Genomic DNA, 23,098 nt, shown 5'->3' on the forward strand with positions numbered 1-23,098 from the left:
TTCTTCTGACAGCCATGTGAAGAGCCAGTGGCAGTAGGGGGATGTAAGGCAAGTGGAGTAACTGGCTAGGTTTGGTTCATTGGGCAGAAACCTTCTTTTCCCTATCCCCTTTGTCCCGCTCTTGTCTCTTCTCTGATGGCAAGTCAGAATGTGCTGGAGTGCAGTACTGGCATTGCCATGGCTGTGGGAATACCGTGGGTAGGGTTGTGTTTCTTCCTTAGAACTGGTAGAGGCATATGTATGTATGGGGGGAACAGGGAAGAGACAAAGACCAAACTATTACACAAAAGAAGCTGCCCAGTCAAAAACGTGAAGAGCTCTGACATTAGGTTATACTAGGCCATTGTGACAGTATCTGCTGACTCAACCTTTTCTTACTGACATAGATTAAATCAGGACAGCCTAAAAAGAGCATAATGGCATGATATGAATACTTTGTTCTTTCTTCTTTGAAGGTATTGAATTATTTCAGCTGAGCAGCTATGAAGTTTTGGGAGATGATAACGCTCTGTGCAGGTCTCTGTGGATGACTAATGTGTCCTGGCAGCCAAGTGAGCCTCTGGGACCTGCTCCCTCATATCTCTAAAGATTCTGGAAATTCAGTTCTGATAAATGTCTTACTTGGAAAAAGCCATCCAACTTATCATGAAGCTCTATCTTCTTTTTCTCTTTATTGCTTTGTCCTTGTGGAGTCAGGTGGTGTGACTATCTTATGCAACCTTAGCTTCACTCTACCTTTAGTTTTTTGCTGCATCTGTATGGTTATATCTATCATAGGAAATCTTATGTGCCTGAGACTATTTGCTAGTACAGAGGCATTGAATGACCAACACTCCTACTTTTTTCCAGTATTTGTCTGGGCTCGTGTATAAGCTGTCTTGGAAGCTTTTTTCCAGCTTTCCATAAGGGATGGTCATACACAGATGGCCAACTGAGAACAGTCCATAGCCTATGGTAGCTCCCAAACCCTATCCAAAAATTATTTATTATTGGCCTGCAAAAAAATTTACCATTTACAAAAAAAATTCTAAAACAAATTTCATTACAGATGATTGTATTCCAGAAACACTCCTGGGCATTTTAATTTACCAGTCGGCATAAAGAAAACCTACAGATCTTCTATAATCTCTTCTTCAATTGTTTTTCTGAAAACTTTGAGCTGGGATAGATGGTTTTCTTATTTATCACTCTTCTGGATTGTTTTTACAATATATCAGGCCTTTAGTTTTTGCCTAATACTATTGTCACCTTTGTCTTGCTTTATTTTTGTAGGTGATACAATTTAGCTAGAACTGGAATCTGTGCCTTAATGACATGAAATAAATTTCTCATTAATTCCTGACCTGTCTTAGAAGAAAAAATCATCTCTGGCCTGTTATTTATTCCATTTCTTCCCCACCTTGAACAGACTGCAGGAAGCAAGTGAAGTTTCCCTTCTAGCACTCAAGGGAAAAATTAATTCCTGAGAGCAACAAGTTCTTTGTTCCTCTGCTTTTCACTCCCAACAGCATCTTCTGTGAAGAGATTGAAGAGGTGAAATGTGGGAATGGGCATGCTTAGAGTTGTCCTTGGAAAGTGGAGGGAGCCTACCACCATTGTAGTCAGTCACAAACAGCTGTGAGAAGAGAGAATGAGTACAAATAGCTTTAGGGAGATACAGGAGTCATTGTGACAGGAGAAAACTGGTGTGAGACGGTCTGGCAGAACAGAGGCTGCCACGTTGGGTAGGAGTGGAAGCTATGGTGAGCAGGGTTCCTCTGATGTTTGAGGGAGTATTAGTTAATTACTGAGGGTGAATGTCTACATGTGGATGAGAAAGCAGCTGTAGTAGAATTAAAATAATGATATGCTGTATTTTCAGAGAGTCAGCAGTAGCAGCTGTGTCATAAGGGCAGGATTGGCTTTGGACAGGAGGGATTAAAAGTGGAGATAGGCACAAACCCAATATATGACATTTTATTAATATGACTTTGAAATATTACTCATTTTAAAAATCTACCTTGTGATTTCTTAACTTTGTGGATGGCAATTTTAAGAAGTAAATAGCCAAGATGCAAATTAATCAGTATTTTCTAATAGTGTAGACTCTGCTAATTGTTTTGTGCTTCTTGTGCTTCTGCACCCATAATGTGACAGGAACTCATAACTAACACTTCCCAATCCCCCACCTTATTTTCTACCTCTTACAACAGCAGAAGCAACTGAATCAGCAAAGCTACCAACAGTGTCTGTGTTACACAGTATTGATTCATTCTCTGAGCACCCATTCATTTTGGGCATGGACTAAGGCGAGGTAGGGTGTGTGGAGGGGGTGTAATGATTTAATTAGAGACTAGACATACAGCTCAAGGAGTATGGCATTGACATAATCTTAATTCTGAAATTTAGATGATACATATTTGCCTTGAACCAAGGGGGTTAGTAAATGAGCTTTGATAGTTTTCTGCTGTCATCTACTTCATGGACTACCTGTCCTTTGACTCATTTTCTCTTACATCCCACTGAGTAAATGTTAATTTACTATATGCAAATAAAAAAAGGTATATTTGAAAATAAGAAAGGTTTTACATGTCTCTTTTTAGAATCTCAAAACAATTCAGACACTCATCATTACAAGATTGTAATCTTGGTCCTAGTTAGGATTCGTACTTTTGTGCTTTCTGGGTATGCTATAGATTCCAGTGTGATATCAAGGCTCTAATTCAGCAGTGGTATTTACTTGTCTAGACCTATGTCTGGAATCTGGGCCAGTGGATCTCAAAGGACTGGGCTTCACATCTAACAATTTTGTAAGGTTTTGTAGAGAACTGTAAGCCTTCACAGCAAATAGCTGTGCAGCTATTTTGTTTGGGTGTTTTGGGCTCAAAAAGTACATAACAGGGTGGAAATGGGCTACATAACATGATATGAATCTTTAGGCCAACAAACTTGTTCTGAAGAATCTGAGGGGACTTGAGACAGGATCTTGTATCTTCTGTAGATGCTTGATCCAGCCTCTACCCTTTCCATCTTTCACACTGTGGCAGGGAGAGCTTTCAGAAGAGTAAATTGAGTTTTACCTTGCAACTGGCTGTACCACAGGCAGAGAAGCCTGTTTGCAGAAGGGAGACATCTGCATGCACAGGTCTTCTGCCAAGCCTCCATCTGGTGATGCAGGGTCAGCAGTGAAATTCGTTAAAAGCCCCAGAAGCTCAGGTGTCTCTCCAAAGGGCTTAAAGGCTGTTTAGATACATAAGGGAGATCAAAAGAGAAAGGGGAAGGGAAAGTAGCACAGCTTTAAAATTAATTTTATTGTGGAGTGGTGTAAAAAAGATGATTCCTGGTTTACCAGTTTTCTATTTATTAAAAAAATGTATTTGAGAGAGAGGATGCCACAAAATCTTTCTTATATAAAGATATATCAGTTATTTAGGAAAAGCCTAAATTGTAAATATAGGAAAAATGTGAGCTTGTGGGATGTGGGGTAGACAGTTGATATTATAATAAGCTGTCTCGTTGCTTAATATTTGAATCTCAATATTAAGATTTTTGCTCAAGGCACTTGTTTAACTCGTGTTTTCAAACTGGGAAAATGTTCTGTAAAGGGTTGGTTGGTTTGGTCATTAAGCACAGAAGATTTTGAATTAAATTCCATGGCATTGGCTTTTCTACTCTTTTTTTTAAAAGCTAAACTTGCATATAAAAAGTAATAGTTTCCAGTTCACAGTGAAGAAGATACTTTGTGTTTTTCAAAGTAATGTATCTCTCCAAACAGTGCCTAGAGATGGCAACGACTTTACTAACAGACAAACTTCTTGGAAAAGGCAAATCTTAAACTGATGTGCCAATGACATCTGCATACTGAGTGTGTTTCGATGCTAAGTACAATTTCAGTGTACGTGATTTAATTTTCTTTTTTTCTTTTCAATTTTGTTACCCTTGTAGGCCTGTGGGAACAATAATCCAGCATTCCCTCTAGCGGCCACTAACCACATTTGTCATGGGACAACGAACACGGAACCAGTTCTTGTTTAAATTGTGCCTTTTTTTTTTTCTTGTTTTCTCGCACAGCTGTGTTAGCGTGCCTGAAAGGCAGAGCTGTTGCAGATAGCAAATTACAGCAAAAGCTCTGAGACAGGATTTAGGACACATACTCATTATTGGAATGATATTGAAAACAGGATAAGAAAGAAATACTTTTCTTGAAAAAATCCAAACAGCTGCAAAATGTTGAAACTCTCCATCAGTTTCTAAAATATTGACTGTTTTTGAATTGTATATTTGCTTTGTATCACATCATGCTTAGTAATTACTGTATTTTGTGACGAGGATGTGGCCTCGGGAGGAGCTTTGTCTCTAAGATCTCCCAGTCACTGGATAAGTGGGCAAATCTCGTAGTATCTGTAGTTTCATTTCTCTGTCAAAAGTAATGTTTAACCAAACCACGTTGTTTTGGCAATAAATGTATGGGAATGTGCGGGAGACACTACTAGACTTATAAACCTGCATGAATTTAATTTATTTTTCTTCCTCCCTCACCAACTTTTATTTTGGGCCGGTGTTTTTTCAATGGAAGGGACGTGAGGGCCGAGGCCGGGGCAGGGCCGACTGTGCTGACTCACTGCCTGACCTTTAGTAACTTCCCTCACCCCCCGCACCGGGGCGGTGCCCGGGGCGCTGCGCGGCTCGTTTGGGTGCAGCGATGACAGGCGGGGGTGTCCCGGGCGGCCGCGGGGATCCCACAGAGCCCCCTCTCTGCGGGCAGGGGTCGCGGCGCGGCCCGGGCCGGGTACACGTGTCCCTGCACCGCTTGTTTACCACCGCCGGGCGCCGCGTGGGGCACCCTGGGGGCTGTGGTCTCGCCGCCGCCCCGCGGGCAAGGAAGGGCGGCGGCGAGCACTACAGCTCCCAGAGTGCCTCTCGGCGCGCCAGCGGGGGCACTGGCCAATCGGGACGCCGTGTGCGGGTGATTGATGTGCAGCGCGGTGCAATCCGCTGCGCGGGAGAGTCAAAACATGCCCGCCCTCCGGGTGCGTTCCTGACAGGCAGGCTGAGCGGCCAATAGGAAGCGGCTACGGCTTGAGCAACGTCGTCTCTGGCCACTCAACGGCCGAGCAGCGCTGGGCGTGGGCGGGACCCGCAGCGGGGCCGGGGCGGGGGGGGCAGCCGAGGGGAGCTCGGTAATGGCGACGGGTTCGGTAAGTGCTACAAAGTTTGCAGCTGCCGCTTTTGGGGGCTGCGAGGCGCCCGCGGGGGGCAGGCCGGTTCCGCGAGGTTGGAGGGGAGCGGCGGCGGCCGCGGGCCGAGCCGAGGAAGCCGCGAGGGCAGGCTTTTGGCGGCGAAGGGAGCCCCGGACATTGTTTACTGGGCGCCTTCCATGACCGGCCCGGCGGAGCTGCCACCGTCCCGCGCCGCTGGGATGAAACCTGCGCGGTACGCCGGCCCCCCTGCGGGCCCTCCAGACCAGAAAACAAGTGGAGCAGGGCGGGTGTCCCCCACTTGTTTTCCCTAAGGGAGCGGCTGCCCGCCACGATCTGTCAGAGCGAGGGCGCTGTGCCCGGCGCGGGGGCAGCCGCCGTGGGGGCAGGGGGCCGGGTGCGGGGTGCGGGGGGCCCGGGCGGCCCCGCGGGGGGAGCGGCGGCCGGGGCGGGGGGGCCCCCCCGGGCCCCTGTTACGCAGTACGAATGAATGGGGCCGAGCGCGCACGCGCCGTGTGGCCGCGGGTGTAAACAAGGTCACGTGATGGGTGGGGGGGCGGTGGGAGCCGTGGGGGCTCCCGGGGGTGTTTCGGGGGAGCCGTGAGGGCTTCCCGGGCGTCCCCAGAGCCTTCCGGGCCCAGATCGGGCTGTGAACGTCGCCCTCAGGGCCCCGGGGGGTGTCTGTGCCACGGGGGGAGCGCGGCCCGCCCTGCGTCACGCGAACGGGCCGCTCGGGCTTGGAAAACATGGTGAATCACGCTCTGTCTGCGCTGCGCTCCCTGGCACGGCCGGGAATGGGGAGCGGGGATCCCTGATCAAAGCAGCTGCGCCAGGAAAAGTCCCTGGGATAGATCCAGTCTTGCTAGTATGCTGTGTTTTGCTTGGAGAAGCTGTTCAAATTAAACTCCATCCAGCGCGTTGCTCAGGCGTAGATGTTGCCTGAGACTTCGGCGGTGGGTTGGGGGAAGGAGGGCAAATACCAGGAGGAAAAAAAACCAAGGGAAGCACTTCCACCCAGGCATTCCTGCGCAGTGCGGTTTGGGTGGATACTGCCCAGTTCCTGCTGAACCCCTTCTCAGCCACAGCCTTTATTTACTCTTGTCACACGTTTATTTTTGTCCCTCAGAAATAGACATGGTTCAGTTAATAATGTCTTTGTTAATACTGGTGTTTGTTTTAGCATGACAAGTTATTTTAAAGCACAAAACAATAAATAATTTCACTTAGCATCTAAAGACGACAGTAGTAATTACAGTCCTGTGAAGCATGCTTCCAAAAAACATCTGACACAACAAGTTTTGAACATGAAGTTGAATTTTAAAAAATCTTTACAGACGAATTAATGACCATTCTGTTTCATGTTCTAAATCATTGAAAGGCTAAGGACAAGAGAAACATGTGATGTCCAAAACAGGCTTTAATCAAGTAGAATAAAAACATTAAAAAGTAAAGTTGGGCACTTTCTTTGTTTTTCTTTGTAAGTTTTTTATGATTTCTTTGTAATTCATTTGTTAGAGGATTTTTTGGCTTTTGTACATGGTTGGCTTTGGTTTAGAGAAATTCTTTTGACTTGGAGGAACACTTCATTTCTCAAGCAAGTATCTTGTCAGATTAGCATGTTGTGTCTGTACCTTATTGCTGACCTTCAGTGTGTTGGGATAGCAGCGCAGGTACTTTTAAATCTTGGCACCTGGCAGGAAGAAAGGAGAAGGTAGCGTTACAAAAATAAGTTAGCTTGTTCATTTTGGCAGGAAAATGGGAAAAGAAGAGACTAAAAGATAGAGCAAAAACCAAAGCAGAAGGGGGGAAAGGAAGGACGTACACAAGCCAGAAAAACAAGGAGTGGCTTTTCAGAGTTGATTAGTTGGAGATAATCTTCAAGGTCCTGACCTGTTCTACTGAGGTCTGAGCTTTCTGCAGAAATGGCTGAGCTTTCTGCTCTCATGGTGTTCTGTACTTCTGTTGTCCCACATGGGTGATAGAGGAATAATTTGCATTAAAGATGTTTCTTGGAGGTGAAATTAATGTCACTGACCGGCCACACAAAAATGAAAACAAATTCAAATCAAATAAACTTTCTGCTCCACCTCCTTAAAATCAGAATAAACTGACCTAGCTTTGTAGTAGTGCCATTTGAGTAGAATCAAACATTCTTTTATGTGTGGCTTGCAAGTTTCTCTAAGTTTTGCATGTATTTGAAAGATTAAGAGATGAGAAGGTTAGAAATTTTCTAGTCAAAACTCTCCTGGACACAATCCCATGCAACCTGCTGTAGGTGAACGGGCTTTAGCAGTGAGAGGGTTGGACTAGATGATCTCCAGAGGTCCCTTCCAACCCCAGTCATTTTGTGATGTGAAAATATTAGGCTGTTTTTAGCTGTTGTTTATATTTCTTTAATGTACCTTACTTAGTGGATGTGAACATGGAGGTAGACTTCTCAGATTTTCTTTCTTACTGAGCTGTGTTTCCTGCTCCTTTATGAGGGTCTTGTGATTACTTTTTCAATGACACTTCATTAAAGTACAAGGTAATCATGTTATAGTAGCTTTAATTCATCATCATCTGAAAAACCCCAGTAGATAATGAAATTACTAAAGATTGGATAACCTTGTTTGCCAGCTTTTAGAGGCAGTGGTTGTGTAGAATAAGCACGCAGTGCTCTGCTGAAGATAATTTAAAATAATGCTTTTGAGATAAATGTTACAGTACTGAGATTTAGGGAAATGAAACTGCAGTGAAATCTACTGGTAAAGACTTCTTTTTCTTTCTCTTTGCAATGCTGTTCAGGATGTTTGCAGTCCACTGTGCTTGAGACTGCACCTGGAGGCAAGGGATGTGAAGGGCACTGGAAAAGGCTTCTGTGGAGACACCACAGTGGTGAAATGGTGACTAGGGAGAATTTGGGGCTGGTGCTAAATGGCACAGGAGACCTGATGTCACAAGGTTAAGGGCAACATTTTTGCTTTGATCTTTATTTGCAAGGCCTCTTTCCAGCTTTCTCAAGTCCCTGGGTGCAGCCACATGAGTCTGACAGAGTGAGACACTTCTTTGTCTGTGGTAGAAGAGGAGCAAGTGAGGGGCAGGCCGGTTCTGTGAGGCATGCACTGGATGGGATGCCTCCAAGGGAGCTGGCCAAGTGTCATTCATGAATTGTTTTGGGCTTGAAGGGACCTTAAAGATCGTCTAGTTTCAAACACCCTGCTGTAAGCAGGGACACCTTGTGAGAATGGTCTCTGAAAGGCAGTGGATTTGTTGGCAGGAGGGCTCCCAATGTCTGGAAGAAAGAAAATGTCACATCTGGCTTCAAGGAGGAAGAGGATATGAGGAAACTACAGGCTGGCCAGCCCAACCTTAGCCTTGAGGAATATTATGGGGCAAATCGTCTTGACAGCCATGTCTTACAAGGCAAGAAATTGTCTGGGTTAGGGAATAGCTGGAATGGATTAGCCAAAGTCAAATCTTGTCTGACCCATCTGATTGCCTTCTGTGATGGGATGAGAGGCTTAGGGTACCAATGAATGTTTTTACATTGGCTTGAATGGTGGTTGAGGAGATAACCTCAGATCTTGGAGGCAGTGGGCACAGGCTGTGGCAAGCAAAGTTCAAATGTGTGTAAGGAACGGCTTCTTTACAGCAAGAGTGGTCACTGGAACAGGTTCCCAGGAAGTGTCAGGGAATCTCCATCCTTCAAGATACTAGAAACTCAAGTGGCCAGGGCCCCAAGCAGCCTCCCAACTTCAGAGTTAGCTCTGCTTTCTGCAGGGATTGTACAAGATCATCTGTAGACTTCCCTAAATTATGCTGTGATACTCAACACACTGTGGAGTTCTGGTAATGAAGTACCATATCAGATGCAACTTAAACCAGTTCCCATGCATACAAGTTTTTAACCTCTGTCTCTTTAAAGTCAGATGCTTTGGAGCATCCTAACATGGTGTGGGAAGTGAAGACAAATCAAATGCCTAATGCAGTTCAGAAACTCCTTCTGGTAGTGGACAAGAGAACTTCAGGAATGAACGAGTCACTGGAGTTGCTGAAGTGTAATGAAAACCTACCCTCTTCTCCTGGATATGCATCGTGTGATGAGCACATGGAACTTGGTAAATAACATGACTTTTTCAAGAGAAGCTGAATTCTGAAGTTCATTGCAGATTTCCTATACTGAAATTACTGGAAACTGATGCTGATTTTTAACTTAAGTAGGACAGGGAATGTGACAGTGAATTGTGACATCTGAAGGTCTTACTTTGAAGTCACTTTTCCCTTTAACCCATTTCCAGTTCTTACACGCTGGCCTTTTGACTCAAATGTTTTCTTGAACTCAGAGCCACAAATTTCTGCTACTAATTCCCAGAGAAATAATTTTTTGGCACAAGAATAACAAACACAACGCTCAAGAGCTCCTCCTAAAGAGAAATTATGCTGGTTTAGATCTGCTGCAAATAAAGATTCTGGGCTGGAGGAACATTTAACTTTGGTTCTTATGTACTGGAGAAAAATAGCATGTACATTAGAAAGTATTGATATAATCAGTGAAATATTAACACATTTAATTGAACTCATGGAGTGATTAAGAATAATGAAACTTAGTTACATGGCAGTGCATAACACAGGCTTCTGTTAACATGCTGGGCTCTATTCTACTATTCTGTATGGGATGTGAAAGGTGTAGGTTACTGACAGGAATTTACCCCTACCAGGCTGTATACTCAGCTTTCATGATTTCTGACTTAATTCCAGTTCCCTGGTGGAATGTGGAAAACTTTTATCTTGAATAGCCTTTGATATTGATAATTTTTAGTGTTACACCTGCTAGGACAGATTAATTTAGTTGCCTTTTGTTGAATGTTTTAATATTTCAGTTAAGCGTGTAACTATGCTACCTTTTGCATAGTTCTGCAGTACAGTTCTGTGTAAACTGGTACCAGAACTACATTTTTATATAGTTAACTTATTTTTTTCTTAAATTTCTTGTGTGACTGTACGCTAGACTAGAGGCGTTGCTATTTCTGTGGCCATTTTGTCAGGATTACGAATAGGATTTGTAAAATGTTGGTAGTTTTGATACAAAAAAATGGAACTATTGTGGTTCCTTTTTTATTTAAATTTGCAATATTTGATGTCAACTAGAATTGGGTATAATTGTGGTAATCTGTGCTTTTGTTTGTAGATGATCTTCCTGAATTACAGGCTGTGCAGACAGATTCTACCCCACCTGCACTTTTTCAGCTTGGTGCTGATGTTTCACATCAGGAATGTTCAAGGCCTTCATGGAGCCAACATACCTCAAACAGCAATCCAGAAAATGCTTATTCTTGTGAGAATGGGGTGAACTGGTTGACAGAATTAGCAAATATAGCCACAAGTCCTCAGAGTCCTTTGATGCAGTGCGCTTTCTATAACAGGTACTGACATTCTTTTCAATTTTGAACCGCGGGGATTTGTAATACTGTACCTCCAGAAACATTTCCTTCACTCTTTATACCTTCTGAATTTGAACTGGAGCTCTATTCTTTGATCTGTTTAGTATCTTTATTGTTCTGTGAAAGTATGCACGGGACTCATCTCAGAGTCTGGTACAAAAGCTGCTTAGTTTCCAGCCATGAATGAGGCGGGATGATATAACACATTGATATAACGACATTGCCTAGTCAAAGCAGGCCCAGAAATTATGGATGTTTACTTCATGTGAAGCAGCAGATGAAAAATTAAAAAGAATTTGTTGTGTTAAATTCTTAATGCTTTCTAGTGCACTGACTTTGAAATTTTTTTTAACAGAGCTAATTGGAAATCTAATGCAAAGTATATTTTAGTTATAACTGTTTCAGGTCTGTGATCTGTAAATTCCATGAGGCTGTGAACAGCAGTGCAGAATCTTGAAAATTTGTGGGCTTCACTTCTCATTTTACATCTTAGTCTTAGGTTTATATTTAGAAAATTAAATGCAGTGCTGTTAATAGTAATGTAGTTGAGATTTAATTATTAGGGCAGAGCAGATGTCTTTGTTTACTCTTAAGAATGGGGTATTCACTTCAATATATTTGTAAAAACTTCAGCATTGTGACAGTGAGATGCTGTTGTGGAAGTAATACTGTCATTTGGGTGCTGTATAGAAGCTATGCAGGAGTTATGCTAAATATTCTCTTTGCCTGAGCTTGCACCTTTTAATCATCCCATTTGAATACTACTGTGTGGGAGGTTTATTTGGTGTTCAGCTCACTCAAACAGAAATATTTGCAATAAAAGCATTTTGGAGTAACGGCAGCGAAGTCTCAAGTTGTCTTAATCTGAGCTATTTTAAAATACTTATTTTTATTGTAGATCATCTCCTGTTCACATAATAGCTACAAGCAAAAGTTTACATTCCTATGCACGTCCTCCACCAGTATCTTCAAACAACGATCCCAACTTCTCCAAGAATGATGTGGACGAAACACCAGTCAGACACGAAAGGGTGAGTTGTTCTGAAACATTTTAAAATGAAGATGTATGAGTAATGAGTTAAGTTCTTTGAAAAGGGAAACTGATTTAAAAAACATAATCTGTTTAGTACCAATAGCGTTTCTATTTAAGCTGGATTTTCTGTTTCTTCTTACCACACAGGGTAGGCTTGTAGTGCTGCTTTATACAGTTCACATTTTTTCTGAAGAGATCCCATTTTAAGAATACTTTGCTACTACTGTAGTTCCCTCTATAGCAAGCTTTAAAAAACTCTGTTAACTCATTTGCAACCTGAAAAGGAAATATGGATCTCTCTCCTTTTAGGCGCACAAATACTGTCGGTCCCATGTCTCCCTTTCCTGAGTATTAATTTGTGTCTGAAACTTGTCTGTTAACGACACTGAATTTTTCCAAGTGATTTATCTGGAACCAGCTTGAACCTGCAGCTTTCCAATAATTGGACCATAGAGTAACATGTGCTTTGAGTGAGTCTGTGGATGACCAAAGAGTGATAGCTTGTAAAAGGCTTACACCTAAGCATAAAATAATCCATAGGTGTGTAAAAATGAATCTCAGAGAATGAAACCCAAAAATTTCAAGATGCATCTCAGAAAAGGAGATGAAAACGCTCCATTTATATTTACTGCAGTCCTTGAATCTCTGTGTTACATTCCTATTGGTATTTGAGGCAAAATGATGCCACAGGTGCAAATGAGTGACTGTGTCTTAAGACATATAAGACCAACCCTAAAATCTTAAATCTTCTGTAGTAAAATATCAACACCATTTTGGTTTTTTTTAACAGGCAAATAGTGAATCAGAATCTGGCATTTTCTGCATGTCATCACTTTCAGATGATGATGATTTAGGATGGTGCCATTCCTGGCCTTCAACTGTTTGGCATTGTTTTCTAAAAGGTAAAATAACATGTACCATCAAATAAGTATTTGTTTTGTCTTGTCTTTTTTTTTTTTTTTTGTAAGAAAGACTTTTTTACCTAACACTAATTTTTTTCCCTTGAAAAAATCTGTTAGGCTCTCGTTTGTGCTTTCACAAAGGACGCAATAAAGAATGGCAGGATGTTGAAGAGTTTGCAAGATCTGAAAGCTGTGGAAAAGAGGAAGATCTCCCAGTGAGCCCTTACAAGGTAGCCATTACTTCTAATAAATTTATTTCAATACCTGTAGCAAATATTTAGCGATTCTTATATTATCCCTGTGCCTTTAATTACCATCTCAGGAAGACAGGTTGACATTTTAGATGTCTAGAGCTATTCGAGTATCTTACTATAAGGTACTTGAATTTAATTCATTTAGGTATGTTTTAAATGTTACATCATCTTTACCAGCAAGATAGAAATACTAATTAAAATGTTGGTGTACAGTGTACGATGATGAGTATACACCTGTAGTATACACAGGTATAGGCTTTTTTGGGGGGAAGTTTTTTGAACTGTGTGTGTGTTTACAGGACTATGGTTCCAATGGTCTAAAGTTGATTTCTCATGAAGAAAGTATTTCCTGTGGTGAGTCAGTGCTGAAGCTGACTTTTGATCCCGGCACAGTGGAGGATGGCTTGCTTACCGTAGAATGCAGACTCGACCATCCATTTTATGTTAAAAATAAAGGTATGAAATACTACAAGTACAGTTGGTTGTATATTAAAATATTCTCAGAAAGTGATTACAGATTTTATTGGCATCCCATATTGTTCACGAAATTGATAGAAAGTTGTGGTGTAGAAACAATTTACTCTCTTTGTAAAGAAATCCCAAATTTGAACAAACAAAACTGTAAAACCATAAAGGTACCAGGAAGACTGCCTATATCTTAAGGGAAGATTTGATCAAATATATAAATGGAGCTCAGGAAAACAGAAAAACTGGGGGGGCGGGGGAGAAAGAGCCGCAAATAAGAGGCTTTTCTCACCTGCTAGACATGGAACTTATGATGGTAAAAGTTTCCAGGTTTTGATTACTTTTTTGCTAGAATGAGATTTTATTTGAGATAAAAATGAACTGTTTGCAGTAAGAATTCCCTAATTAAGTGTTTCTGATTTTTCTTTTGGGTGAAAGAAACTACATCAGAACATTTTTATAAAATTATGTAATTTAGAGATATAGGATTGCTCCAATGAAGAACCGGAGAGATTGTCTGGCCGTTTGTCTAATTTAACTCTTTACCACTTCAGGTTGGTCATCTTTTTATCCAAGCTTGACTGTGGTACAGCATGGCATTCCATGCTGTGAAATGCATCTTGGAGATCTGTGTCTACCTCCTGGACACCCTGATGCCATTAACTTTGATGATTCAGGTGTTTTTGATACATTTAAAAGGTAATTTTTGGATAAAGTGGCCTCAGTGGTTCTTGTATTGAATGAGTAGGCACCTTAAGTCTAGAAGAATTTGAAGCATTATATAGAGCAAAGAGAGAATAGTTTTGGTAATATAAGATAAATGATAGGGAAAAATGAATACTCAGGACTAGAAAAGCTGTGTAATTATGTACTCTGCTAAACTGCAAAGTAGTACCTTGAAATGAAATAACTTTTCAGCCTCTTTTTATAATATTTTAAGACAGATTAGATAGAGCAGTAAAAATATATATATTACTTGTATAAATTCTTCAGGTAAAGTGAATTATGTTTGAAAAACCTAGTACAATTTTCCCATAGTAATATGTCTGCCAGCTGTTACCTTGTGCTTCCTATGCAGCTATGTATCTTAATTATCTGAGTAGTTTCTTAGTGATAAATGCTTGTGCTATGGCTTTAGAATACAGTACTTTCATAATTACTTCCTATTTTTGTGTATTCTTTTTCTTTGGATTCTTTTGTATTATAGCAAACCTACCTAACTTCAAAGTTTGATTAACTTTGAGGTTTTTCTGAGCTAGAAGTTCAACCAGATAACCTTCAGAGGTCCTGTCCAACATAAATGATTCTAAGATTCTAACCAAATACTAAAGGTTTTTTTCCATACTATTTTGAGATTTCTAGGTTTAGTAGAATCCATCTTCTCCTATATGTTAGTGCCTTTTTAGCATCTGTTTTTAGTCCAGTTACTTTTTGGGGTTTTTTTACAGTAGAAAAAAAGGAATTTAAAATGCTGTTTGCAGTTCAAGCCCTGGGAGCTCTTGTGTGATTTCAGTCTGGCATGGAGAGCAAGTTCAGATTGCTTGGCTTCACTCCTTTGCTGTCTGGGTTTTTTTTTTCTTCTTACTAACTCCTGTTCTGAACTGCATACATAGAGAGCTGTTAGAATCACTATAGCTACATCTCACTGAAGAAATTGGACTTCTGGCTCCTTACTAATCCTGCAGCCCAGCTGAATTCTGCCTGAACACTTCAAATTCCTTGCCTTTCTTTCTGGGCAGAAGGGAGTAAGTGACTGAGAAGGAAGTGTGCAGCAGCAGCTGTGGTTAACAGGACAGAAGAATTAAAAAACAAAATCCTGTTGCTGTGTTATGGGAAGGAGATGAGGAGTAGGGAAGGAGATTAGGAATAGGAAGAGTGTTGGACTGTTGTAGAACAGGGAGGTCATTTCTCCTTATCTTGTGATAGCCTGCAGGGTTGTCAGCATTATCACTTCTTCGCTGCTTTGTACTTTCCTAAGGGATGTTAGAAGCAACTCTTAAGGCTCCACTCTTCCTTATGGTTCTGTCCCACAAAAGGAGCTACCTTTGCAGATTGGGGCTGGACTGCCACATGCAGTTATTTCCTTGCTAGTAGTTCTACTTCGTGTTCAGAAAAAAAGCTCTTCAAAGCCCTTATTTTGACCTTCAATTATGCTATTATTAGACACATTGAGCAGTGTGTGAGTGGAGCCTTAGCATATATATGTTTTGTGTTTATTTTGTGGTGGTAACTTAATGATTTATGATTGAGTAGCACCTTTCCAAGTGTGTTTTATCCATATAGTGTGCTAAAGGCAGCATAGCCTTTGCTTCCTAGGCTGTATCTGCACACCTGGAGATAGTCTGTGGAATTAAACTTCTTCGGTAGCGCTTAGAGGTTAATTGTAGTTGTCAGTCAACTAAAAATTGCAAGAGTTTGGAGTATTTGGAGGTCTAAATTTTGTGGAAACAACTCCTCAAAGCTGTTCAAATACCTTGAAATGCCGAGGCCTGTCGCGGTTTTGTCACTAGAGGGCAGGCATTTGTCAGCGCTGCACCAAATGGTGCGACGTCACGGGGCTCTAAGAAGTGGTGTTATCTCAGTGGAAGGTTTGTGTGTCACACAGTGTGTATTTAACTGCCGAGAGAAGTTACTTGCACAGTAATGCATGTAATTTATTTTAATTTAGTGCTTTCATATCTGTCCTTAATATGTGTATGCAAGTGAACTCAATGCTTATTTTTTCCACATCACTTGTCCCTTTCAGTACCTGTCATTCACTGACCAGGCTTGATTTATGGTAAGGACAGAAGCAGAAAGAAAGAAGTGTATTTCAAAAGAGGATGGAATTTGAAGACAGTGTATAGCTAATTGATACACAGCTGGGGAGTTGAAAGTACACAGCAGAACGTGTGAAGTTGCAGTCTGCCATCACATTGAAGAAAATACTAATTTATCTGCCAGATTCTTGTTGTGGTTTTTTGTTTTTCACACTGACATCTGCATCAAGCACAAATCTTTATGTCACACAAAAGAGACCAGGATACTAGAAATGTAGTACAGTTGAAGAGTGAACAGATATTTTAGGGATTTTACGTGAAAATTACTCGATCACTTTATGATGTCTTTTTCTTGTAGTTACGATTTCACACCGATGGACTCCTCTGCAGTGTATGTGCTCAGCAGCATGGCCCGCCAGCGCCGCGCGTCTCTGTCCTGTGGAGGATCAAACAATCAGGATGCCGAGAGATCAGAATGCAGTAATAAAAACTGTGCCTCTCCTGCATCGTCACATCTTTCCTCCAATCCTTTGTACAGCAAAGCTGGCAAAAGCCACAGCTCAGGGACTGCAAGTACTGTGAGTGCCACTTCTCCAAACAAGTGCAAAAGACCAATGAATGCCTTCATGCTTTTTGCCAAAAAATACAGAGTTGAATACACTCAGATGTATCCAGGGAAAGACAACAGGTAATGATATAAACTGTACTTTTGCTGTTATGGGTGAGCTAGCAGAATATCTCTCTCCCTCTGTGGCCTAAATTTTGCATTTAAAATACAATGTGTGTATATTGTTTTAAGAACAAGTTTTGAAAGATGCTAACGTGAAGGGTAATTTAGGGGTGGACTGTAAATATTTACAGTATGCAGTGAACTTGATACAAGCCAGTTTTGGCAAACTTAATTTCTGAGAAAGGATTTGGGTAAAGCAACAGATACATGTATATATGTGCATCAGCAGAGTCACAAATACAGAACAGTCTTTGTTTTCACTGATGAGTGAGGAAGTGCTCTGCTTGTGTGCTGTAATGGAAAAAAGGGAATTTCTGGTTCTTCTAATTATGTCTTGACATAGTATTGGAAATTGTTCATGAAGTTAGAAGCATTTATTTCCAGTCTATATATCCTTTTGAATAATGGAGTACTGATTGTTAGGATATCTGAAAGATCTTAATCCGGACAGTACATTGCCAAATTTTGCTTGTCCTAAAGGCATTCAGCAATCTGCTGAAACTTGCAGGAAGAGTTGTATGACTGGGGATGGGTCTTTGTTAGTTTGTTCTTTTGTTCTTAATCTATAGGTACATCGCTTCTAAATGTTTTTTTATAAAGATCTCTAGTACATATGTTTTAAGTAATATTTTGTGCTAATTATGCATATGTAAATAGAAACTAAAGCACATGAACATGCACTGATCTTAGATTTTTTAATGTATGTAACGTTATGAAAACTTTGCATTGTGACAAAAAAATTCTAGTACTAAATCTGGAAAAAAAAATTAAAGTTGACAGTGCTTTTAAAGGGGTTTTGGCTATTTTATAATGTTCTAATAAGAGGCTGTAACTGCTATTGAGAAATAAAATCCTGCTTTATAAATAGCCCATCCTTAAATCCCAGCCAGTCTTGTGTGTCCCAGTGATGATGTTCTGTAATATTTATAATAAGTTCAATGAATCAGATCTGCTGCCTTCACATTCATTGCAACTATCAATGAGAAATGGAACTGAATATCAGCCAGGAAAGTTTATGATGGTTATACATTTAATTGAGAATGCTGATTTCAAATGGATGCAGTGACCTGGAGCTGCAGCTGCATGGATGTGAAAATAAGCTGAATATTTCAGTGAGGAGGTTTACCTTGAAGGAAAGTGATGACAAAGTTACAAGTGAGCTTCAGAATGCATTCACTGCTCACTGCCCCGTTTGGAAGGCAGTGCATTTGGGTGCAGTTTCGTGGCATCCATAAAACACAGTACAGCACAAACAGAGTTAGGGATAATTGATGTTGCAGAAATTTCGCTACTGTTGCTAAAGTGTTGCTGAGGCATTTATTTGGCTGTTCAGAGACAACTCTTTTTTTAAAAAAATGTAAGTTTGTGTCATTTTCAGATTACTGAGTAGATGTTACAATGTAGTAGTTACTTTTATACCTTGGAGTTATGTTTGTTACAGTTACTTTATTTTTCTTACCCCTGTAAGACAGGACAGAACTTGAGGTATTCAGAGTTACACAGTCTGTTCCGAGACAAAGAAGGTCTCAAGCCATGTGAGCAAGACAGAGAGCTGTAAACAAAGCAGGAGTCAAGAGTCACGGGATACTTAAAACTGCTGTGGGCTGTAAGACCATGTTTGAGAAACTGGTGTTAGGGCTGCACTTGTTTATTTTCTAGATATTCTCACTGTAACTGTTGTTGGACTTAGTTGTGCATTCAGAAATCCTTGAATAATTTGAGTAGTGAACCTTCTAAAGATGAGGAAAATAATATTTTTGATTTGAAATACAAAGATTTCATAGTGCATTTTGATTTGCTTTTTCAGCAAACCTCCTCTCTCTGGGTCACCATGTTCTTTCCTGGGGGTGTGAGTGACCCAGTACAAACTGGTGACCCAAAGCAGACAGGTTTCTGTTGATTTGCCTCTGGACACTGTCAAAACATGAAAAATCTGCTAATTAAACTGGGGTTTGTTTGCTTCTGATGACAGACCAAAGATACTGGTTCTCAGTTAGGATATAAAACCAGAAATTCCATCGCCAAAGAGACAGGCTGTGCAAATGGGTTTGATGTTGGTGGGATCTGGTGGCAGCTTGAGGAGTTTGCTCTGAGTAGTCACCAGAGCATGTGACAGCACAGGCTGAAGGGCAGCCCCAGTGCAGGTCAGGCTGTGCTCCCTGAGTGCTCTGGGAAAGTCTGAATGGTACCAAAAGGTCTTGCAGGATTCAAAATCCATTTTCTTGGTGTGGTGCAGAAAAGCCTTCAGAATTGCTGTATGTGCCATGTTATGGAAATGGTTGATGACACTCCACAGTCAGTTAGAAAGTCTGTGAATAGCTTTGCTGCCAGCAAGGAACTTGTTAATAGTAGAAAGTTAGTTGTGTCCACCTTTTTGTTAAAGCCCATCATAGAACTCATAGAACTCTCATCACTGTAATCTGAAGCCAAAGTGTTCAAACTACTCATTAGCTTGTAATTGTCATTGATAAAAGAGCTGTTGTTTAGAGATTTTTGTTCAGCTGAAGGATGGAGTTAAAGCTTTAATGGGATATTGATCCAACATTTGGGAGTGCAGTTAAGCAATATGGCATGATAATACAGGGAAATGTTCTCAAAAGATTTAGAGTTTAGAGAGAGTAGGAAAGGAATTAATTTAGCTTCTGGAAATGGTGATAGATGTATTAGAACAAACGGTTCCCTTTGCATAGGAATGGGAACTTACCATTGTGTTCTGCCCAGCATGGATTAAAGATGGAGGAAGCTACACATATTGATTAAATAGACATGGGGGCTTGGTGTTAATCAAATATTTGTTTGGCTGAGGTCATATTCAGTTCATTGCCCTAATTATTAGAGAACATATTTTCAGCAAATCTGTCATATTATCTTTTAGTATGAAAGTAGAGCAAAACAAATGTGAGTTACCATTTGGTGGTGTTTTTTTAACATCCCTATTTTGCTGGTTTATGCCAGTTGCTGCGTATTCAAATGTACACCCTTTGAAATGTTAGAATGTGCATTGACCCATGCTCAGCTAACACAGAAGTCTCAGCTGTTTAACGATTAAAAGAGCGATGAGAATATAACCAGAAACATGATTGTTAAAAATGTTAAGATACACTTGATTTTTTCCTTCTGTCCTTAACTTCTGTCTTCTTTAAAGTTCTCAGATAAAAAAAGAAAAAAATCAGGGTATTTCTTAGCACCATCCTGACCACACTGTAAACATTTATCTTGCAGAGCCATAAGTGTGATACTCGGGGACAGGTGGAAGAAGATGAAAAATGAGGAAAGACGGATGTACACACTAGAAGCCAAGGCCTTGGCAGAAGAGCAGAAACGTTTAAATCCTGACTGTTGGAAAAGAAAACGAACGAATTCTGTATGTTTGTGAAGCAGTCTTTTTCACTATGCACTTATATGTGTTCATACAGGTAGCTACAGTGGAGTTTGTGCAGTATAAGTTGAGTTCTTGGTAGCCCAGACCTTCTTCAGGAGAGGGTTTCTCTCAATATTTTATATGAGAATTTTGTGAATTCTGTTGGACTGAGAAGTGAGTGTGCTCGTGGAATGTGGAGGAAGGGTACATGACCTTTTGTTTGAAGTAACTAAGTTTATAAGGTTGTACCTAAATTTTTTTTGTTCAGTAAAAGCTTTTTCTTTACCTTTTTCTGTTTTTTTAATCCTTATTTATACCAGCATATATGAAGATATTAAGGGAGCAAAATAATTTTTTCCTGGTGGATCCCTTTGACTTATGACTGTGTTTAATTGTAAAATAAATACAGTAGATAACACTACTTCTGTAGGGAAATAAATTGTTTTGCACTTTGTAGAAAGCCATCAATCTAAGATTGTAGGTGTGGATTAGTAGGTGGTGGATGTATTAAAGAGAACAGCTTTCAAGCTGAACCATCATATAAAGCACACATCAAAAAAAAGGAGATTCAGCTTGTTCTACTACAGGAGTAGGTTGGAAGGAGAGATCACTGAGGTGCACAGAATGCCAAGTGCTTTCATCAGCCATTTTATGCCTGGACAGGAGCTTGAAGTGTGGTGTGGACTTCATCTCCATGGTTGGTGAAACCATCCACGTAGTCTAAGATTTCATCCTCAAGTTACCCCCCTTCCTTTCATGTGTAAATGAGGCTGCTTTCTCAAGAGCATATGCAAGTGTTGCCTTAAGACTGAATAAGAAATGCTCCTACACTCAAGTTGCTTCTTTCTGCTCTACATTGTGCTGAGTTCCCAGTCCCTTGTTGCAGAAGGTTCCACCAAATCCCAGCTGCTAGGAAAAAGCTGGTTTTCTTTTCACTGCATTCTGTTTTTATCAACAGTGTCATCTTATGTTAGATTTCCTTGTGGGTTTAGTTAAAACACTAGTCTTTATTTTTATCTGCTTTTACACTACTGCAGTCTTGGGCTTTGGATGGTGAGATCACACACTCACCTGTGAGCTTCAGGCAACTCAGAGGCATTTCTGTAGCTGAGAGGAGTAGTGATGAATTGGCCTCAGTAGGAAGGATGGCTTTCTTACACTGCCTTGTAGTAGGATTTTCCTTGTCCTTAGGGACTTCAGGCCAAGAGAACAGGATCTGTAGAACCTCAGTGTTACATCAGGAAATGCCTTTTTAAATTATTTAATTCAGTGAACTGAACTGTTTGCAGCTTGGTTACCTTACTAATGACTGGTGGACTCCAGGCTGTGACAGAGAAGTCTTGATGTCTGGTTTTGGCCTTTTTGTTTTCTTCTGAATAACTGATCAGTGAAAAGTATTTGTGGCTTTCAGAACGAGCGTTTGCTAGTTTTTAGTTTCTGCTAACCTGGTTTTCTCTTCTCTTTTCTCAGGGCTCACAACAGCATTAAGCCAGAATTTTTCTGTTAACTCTGTGTTTGCAAAATGGCTGTTGCTCAATGGCAAGAAGATGCAAAAGATCAAGGTCTTACTATTTTTTGTGACTCTGCGTGACCATAAAATACTGGCACCATCAAGTCGGAAATGATCTGCGTGCAGATTTGCTTTTTACAATAGAACATTAAGTAAGCTAAAACTATCAGCATTTTAAACCAAATTGCCTTATTTTTCTTCCAAACTTCATATATGTATCAGGTAATATAGGCTTGAAAATGGATATCCTGTGGTGCTAAAGTACTTTAGAAAGAGGCGAAGGAGATGTGTATAAATGTTTATTTTTAAAAGAAAATGTACAAAAAGGGGAATTTTAAAATATGTAACAGCTGTTTATATACATTGATTCTTATTGCTGATTAATATGTATTGCACAACCATATTATTAATTGCAATTCTGGGGCCTGGGGTTTTCTGAAATGGCAAAGTGTATTATCAGTCTCCAGCTTCCCAGCCTGCCCCGCTGCCAGCAAGTTACCAGAACGTGTGGGAATGGAGAGCATGGTGTGATGTAGCAAAGGAGCTGCTGCTTGGGATGCCACTTATAAAACCTGTATCCACAAGGGAGATATTTTTGCATCAGCTGGCACTAGTAAGAGCTGTCATTTCATGGTGGAAACAATGGCCTGGGAGAGGATGAAATGAAAAAATAACGTTATCTCAAGAAAAATGGTGCTGTTGATACCATCACCATCATAGTTATAACTCTGTGTTTTGTCTTTGCCACATATTCTACAATATTTTATTTTGCCATAAGACATCTTTATGGTGGGGGCAAACTTTGCACTTAACTATACGTGCAACACTTGCACTTTACTTTTTTTTCTCCTCCAACTGTCTAAAATTAGAGCAGCTGCATTAGGATTACAATTTGCTTCTGCTGTGAACTTTTACAATCATGGCTTTTCCTGTACTAAACAGCTGTGCGTTGGTTTTTTTTTTTAAGAATCACAACTGTAAATTTCAGTTTATGACACGTCTACATGATGTTGCCCCTAAGATTTTTGCACACTATATTCTTGTATATTATTTCAAATAAATTCATTAAAATTTGGTGTTGTGTATTTTATAAAATGAAGAAGACCAATCACTAATTCAGCCCTGCAGCAGTGAGCATGTTCTGCCTGGAAGTCTTTACATGAACTCATCCAAAGTATATTTTTATGCTTTGCCATTAGGAAGATGTTGAAGAATTTCAAATACTGATTTCAGGATTCAATAGTCAATGTACTTTATTACAGTTTAAGCAAAAAGAGAGTTGAAATAAATATAAATTATTTCTAAGCAAGTAGCAGTGCAATAGAGAATCATTTAGGTTAGTTATAAATATTTTTCCTTCTGTTAAAATTAGTGATTTTTAGATGGAAACTGATGATTCTAGCATTTCAGAAGTTCAGTTTTCTGAATAAGGCTAAAATGTATCCAACTGTTTAAAACCATACTTGTAGGAAAAGAGCTGCTTC

The 23,098-nt window shown here is 40.4% G+C and overlaps 1 protein-coding gene across 2 annotated transcripts; it reads left to right on the top strand.

The window, feature by feature from the left end:
• Window positions 1-5,086: 5,086 nt before the first annotated feature.
• On the top strand, window positions 5,087-22,688 carry HBP1 (HMG-box transcription factor 1). 2 transcript variants are annotated; one of them, XM_032688797.1, is made up of 11 exons: window positions 5,087-5,177; window positions 9,085-9,277; window positions 10,348-10,582; window positions 11,499-11,631; window positions 12,424-12,535; window positions 12,653-12,765; window positions 13,089-13,245; window positions 13,809-13,953; window positions 16,372-16,701; window positions 19,966-20,107; window positions 21,575-22,688. In XM_032688797.1, exons 1-11 carry the CDS (start codon window positions 5,163-5,165, stop codon window positions 21,590-21,592), a joined length of 1,593 nt encoding a protein of 530 aa, XP_032544688.1. In that variant the 5' UTR covers window positions 5,087-5,162; the 3' UTR covers window positions 21,593-22,688. The 2 variants fall into 2 exon arrangements, with proteins under 2 accessions (XP_032544688.1, XP_032544689.1); XM_032688798.1 differs by having other exon boundaries at window positions 5,126-5,177; window positions 9,089-9,277.
• Window positions 22,689-23,098: the final 410 nt, after the last annotated feature.

Source organism: Chiroxiphia lanceolata, chromosome 5 (genome assembly GCF_009829145.1).
Source record: "Chiroxiphia lanceolata isolate bChiLan1 chromosome 5, bChiLan1.pri, whole genome shotgun sequence".
Classification (NCBI taxonomy): domain Eukaryota; kingdom Metazoa; phylum Chordata; class Aves; order Passeriformes; family Pipridae; genus Chiroxiphia; species Chiroxiphia lanceolata.